This window comes from Phyllopteryx taeniolatus, chromosome 1 (genome assembly GCF_024500385.1).
Source record: "Phyllopteryx taeniolatus isolate TA_2022b chromosome 1, UOR_Ptae_1.2, whole genome shotgun sequence".
NCBI lineage: Eukaryota > Metazoa > Chordata > Actinopteri > Syngnathiformes > Syngnathidae > Phyllopteryx > Phyllopteryx taeniolatus.
The window spans coordinates 43,473,449-43,478,649 of record NC_084502.1 but is presented as its reverse complement, the minus strand read 5'-3'; the positions used below and the strand labels follow the sequence as shown (position 1 = coordinate 43,478,649).

The 5,201-nt window shown below is 44.5% G+C and overlaps 1 protein-coding gene across 1 annotated transcript; it reads left to right on the top strand.

Annotated features, from left to right (window-relative positions):
- The first annotated feature begins 451 nt into the window (after window positions 1–451).
- Window positions 452–3,525, top strand: tuba8l2 (tubulin, alpha 8 like 2). Its single transcript, XM_061797786.1, has 5 exons — window positions 452–746; window positions 1,726–1,812; window positions 1,902–2,124; window positions 2,200–2,348; window positions 2,417–3,525. Exons 2-5 carry the CDS (start codon window positions 1,810–1,812, stop codon window positions 3,392–3,394), a joined length of 1,353 nt encoding a protein of 450 aa, XP_061653770.1. The 5' UTR covers window positions 452–746; window positions 1,726–1,809; the 3' UTR covers window positions 3,395–3,525.
- Window positions 3,526–5,201: the final 1,676 nt, after the last annotated feature.

Genomic DNA, 5,201 nt, shown 5'->3' with positions numbered 1-5,201 from the left:
GGTGCTTGTGTGGGGTTTTCTCCAGGTACCCTGGCTTACTCTCAAATTCCCAAAACATCCATGTTGGGTTCACTGAAGACTCAAAAATGTCCACACTTGTCACTATGTGAGTGTGAATGTTTTTGCCAGTTGATGGTGACCAGCTCTACTGTCACCTGTTATAGGCTGGCTATAATACCTTTAGGTTTTAATATGCCACCATATATAATAGCACAATAATTCATAGGAGTCTGTCAGCAAAACAATTTAAAAAGGTTACGTTCGGGAAATGCAGTTTATTCTTATTTTTTTGAAGGGACAATTGTAGGGTGACGTAGTTATTCTATCCGAAATCGTGACGTAGTCGTCAGGATTTGACAGTGCGGTTACTCATCAAAGTGTGCACGAATGACGTAACGCAACACGGGGTGATGACCGCTTCTCATATTACGTAAGAAACGACGTCTTCGAGGCAGACGTCTTTCGCAGCCCCTCGCGTTTGCCAATACGCGACCGCTTCCGGTGACATCTTGCCCAGATCACGTCACTCCTCGCCACGCAACTAGCGGCTGTCGCCCAACGTTTTTTGACGTCCAGTGTGTATGAAGGCTTCCACTTCCCCTCTGACACAGGACGGCTTGTTTTGCGATCCCTCAGTGAGCGAACGTCCTTGTCGGAACTTCTCTATGTGAAACAGTAACTTACTCAGTTACAAAGTTTTGCAAAGTCTCTCTCCACGAAGGGACACTTGTTTGCTCGCATTCAAAGTAAGTATGCAATTTTTTTTATTTTTTTTTTGATATCCTTATGGCATCTAGGTCACAGTGTTTATCGTTCACTCATCCAATCCCCCATCCCGCCTCTTTATTTTACTCAAGAGTGTGCCCTTCAACCAATTGAGCAGAAGTTTGGCACCACCTGCCCTCAAAGGTCAAAATCATGGTAAATTCCATTGAACAAGAAGCTGTATGATAATACATTTCTTGGAGTGATAATTGATGCAAAACTATGCTGGGAGCCACTCTAGATCATTTGAATAGCAAAGTGTAATACAAGCTAGCGATCCTTTATAAAATGAAATTATACACAGTTGTATAATGGGTATAATAATATTAATTTAATTACTCTCAAATTACAGTCTGTGAATTACTTGAATAACAAAAAAAAGAAAAAAAACAGAATGTACAAAGTACATAATAACTTTGGCACAGTACTCGAAAAGCTCAGATGTGTCTCTGTTGCTTTGCTGTCTTTTTAAAAAATAAAGTAGTACAAAATATATAAATCAGGTATCAACAGAAGAAATTGCAAAAAATGTTGGAACATTTGATTTTGCTAGCTTGAGTGTAAATTGTGTCTTGATTGTTTTTTTTATTTTGCGTGTTAGGGCCGTGAAGGTTGTCTTGCTGAAGTTCTGTTTTGTTTCCTTACAAATACGTTTATATGCATATAAGGGTTGCATATGTTGACAGGATTATTGTATACACGTAAATATCAGCTTCTGATTTTGATACATTTGTATAACAGAATTGTTTATGAATAACCCACTGTATTGATGAGTCACAGCTTCATAGAGAACAAGAGGTAGGACTAGAGTTTGTTGCATCTTCCTACTCCTTTTTAAACATGTAAACTGCCGAAGGAAGATATTTATTGCCAATGTCTTATGTTTTATATTGATTCTGTTTATATGTGCATGTGTTCAGATAGATGTGTTCAGATAAATTTAAAGTGTTACTTTCACAGGTCCATCTGTGAGGGTTAACGCTGCTACTCGCGAGATCCCCATTTTAGTCTCATCTCTCAAAGACCTCTCAAACTTCTGGAAACATGGTGAGTGTAGCTAAATGAACTTACGCCGTGGCATGCCCGTTCTGCTATCATTGATCTATGCTTTCCATCCCACACCCAATCTCGAACAGCGTGAGTGTATCTCTGTGCACGTGGGTCAGGCTGGTGTTCAGATTGGCAATGCCTGCTGGGAGCTTTATTGCCTGGAACACGGAATCCAACCTGACGGCCAGATGCCCAGCGATAAGACCATTGGTGGTGGTGACGATTCTTTCAACACCTTCTTTAGTGAGACAGGAGCTGGAAAACATGTGCCCAGAGCTGTGTTTGTTGACCTGGAGCCCACAGTCATTGGTAAACCTGATCAATTCTGTCTTCATACTGATCTAGGTACGTTGTAAATGCTGACTGTATAAAGTGATCTTGTAGATGAGGTGCGCACTGGAACTTACCGCCAGCTGTTCCACCCTGAGCAGCTGATCACTGGCAAGGAGGACGCTGCCAATAACTACGCCCGTGGCCATTACACCATCGGCAAGGAGATCATTGACCTTGTGCTGGACAGGATCCGCAAACTGGTGAGAAACCTCAAATTAAGTTGCAAATAAGTTGCCCTGATTTTAACTCCCTCCTCCTTTTTCACCAGGCTGACCAATGTACCGGCCTTCAGGGCTTCCTGGTGTTCCACAGTTTTGGTGGGGGCACAGGTTCTGGATTCACCTCGCTCCTAATGGAGCGTCTCTCTGTAGACTACGGAAAGAAGTCCAAGCTGGAGTTTGCCGTCTACCCAGCTCCCCAAGTATCCACCGCTGTGGTGGAACCCTACAACTCCATCCTGACCACCCACACAACCCTGGAGCACTCAGACTGTGCCTTCATGGTAGATAACGAGGCCATCTATGATATCTGCCGCAGGAACCTCGACATCGAACGTCCTACTTACACTAATCTAAACAGACTGATAGGTCAGATTGTGTCCTCCATTACTGCTTCCCTTCGTTTTGACGGTGCCCTCAATGTTGATCTGTCAGAGTTCCAGACCAACTTGGTGCCATATCCCCGGATCCACTTTCCTCTGGCCACCTATGCTCCCATAATCTCTGCTGAGAAGGCCTACCATGAGCAATTAACTGTAGCTGAAATCACCAATGCCTGTTTCGAGCCAGCCAATCAGATGGTGAAATGTGACCCCCGTCATGGAAAGTACATGGCGTGTTGCCTGTTGTACCGTGGTGACGTGGTACCCAAAGATGTAAATGCCGCTATTGGCACTATCAAAAACAAACGCACCATCCAGTTTGTGGACTGGTGCCCCACTGGTTTCAAGGTGGGCATCAACTACCAGCCTCCCACTGTGGTTCCAGGTGGAGACTTGGCTAAGGTCCAGAGGGCAGTGTGCATGCTTAGCAACACCACTGCTGTTGCAGAGGCCTGGGCTCGGCTTGACCACAAGTTTGACTTGATGTACGCCAAGCGAGCCTTTGTTCACTGGTATGTGGGTGAGGGCATGGAAGAGGGAGAGTTCTCTGAAGCCAGAGAGGACATGGCGGCCTTGGAGAAAGATTATGAGGAGGTTGGTGCTGACTCCATTGATGACCAGGGAGAAGAGGGGGAGGAATACTAAGAAGCATCACGCAAAGTTCAGTTATTATGGATGTAACCATTGTTCTGTTTAATTGTAAACAATGTTTTATACAATATGTCATTGTAGTGTACAGTCAAGTACTACTGCTTTGATGGATGTGTAATGCAGTTGCGGAGAATTGAATAAAAAAAAAAACTTCAATCTTTTTCACTGTTTTATTTGCACCCATAGACATTTATTCGTTCATTCATTCAATTTCCAAACCGCTTAACCTCACCGGGGTTGCGGGTGTGCCTATCCCAGTCGACTGGGCGAGAGGCGTGGAACATCCTGAACTGGCCGCCAGCCAATCGCAGGGCACATAGAAACAACCATTTGCACTCACATTCACACCTACTGGCTAGAGTCTGCCATTAACCTACCATGCATGTTCTTGGGATGTGGGAGGAAAAACTGAGTACCTGGAGAAAAACCATGGAGGCACAGGGAAAACATGCAAACTTCACACAGGTGTGGCCGGATTTGAATCCTGGTCCTCAGGCCGGGGATGGAACCCCGCACCTCAGAACCGTGAGGCAGATGTGCTAACCAGTCGTTCACCCTAAACATTTTATATTTTACTCATATGTCTTGTGCTCAATACACACATATTACAATATGTACATTTGATTCACAATTCTTAGCCGCCCATTGTCTGCTTCAAACTGTCTTTACTGCATGGTTGGTGTTTTGTTGGAGCTAGAGTTCTCTGCTGATTGTTCTTCCAACTTCTGCCTGTGCAGAAATAGCAGGATCTGTGAAGAAATGATTTTGAAAGAGGCAGACATCATTAAAAGTGAACCGATTGAGGTGGACCATCATGGTCTTTCCTCCGGCTGTGGATTTTTTATTATCGAATTTGATTGAAAAGTTCAGGAAGAACCTCCGGATCTTTGAATCTTTGTTTTCCACCCTTTGCTTTCGTGGACCTTCCTTACAAGTGACCCATTGCCAATATCACCGTGCTTATGTTTATTGAAAACAACCGGTACACACAGGCCAGTACAGAAACAAGAATTTAGTTTGGCCTGGATTAAATCATATCCTCATAGGCTCAAAAGGTAAGTAACCTTAGAATTACTCCACAGTGGGCCATTGTTTTTCCTCCTCTGTGTATGTACTTTTCATTTTCCACTTGTGTGTTATTTGTGAAGACGCCTGTCTTTTCTGGATGATGTTCATTTCACAATATCCAATCCATTTTATTTACACTGGTGTTGCATTGGCAGATACTAGATTAACGTTGAATTAAATTTTTATTCACAATTCATTGAGGCCTGATTCGAATCGGATCATATTGCATTCCATGTGGCGGGGTTCTGCCGACACTACCATGACACATATCCAAACAAGACCACATTTGGGTCTCTGAACCATGCAGTGTAAATCCAGCCAAAGAAATGGAGACAGTGTGTATGTCCATCCATCCATTTTCCGAGCCGCTTCTCCTCACTAGGGTTGCGGGCGTGCTGGAGCCTATCCCAGCCGTCATCGTGCAGGAGGCGGGGTACACCCTGAACTGGTTGCCAGCTAATCGCAGGGCACAAAGAAACAAACAACCATTCGCACTCACGTTCACACCTACGAGCAATTTATAGTCTCCAATGTATGCATGTTTTTGGGATGTGGGAAACCGGAGTGCCCGGAGAAAACCCACGCAGGCACGGGGAGAACATGCAAACTCCACACAGGCGGGGCCGGGGATTGAACCCGGGTCCTCAGAACTGTGAGACTGACGCTTTAACCGGTCGTCCACCGTGCCACCGGCACTGTATGTAGTTTATAAAATACTTTGGTCATGTGTCGA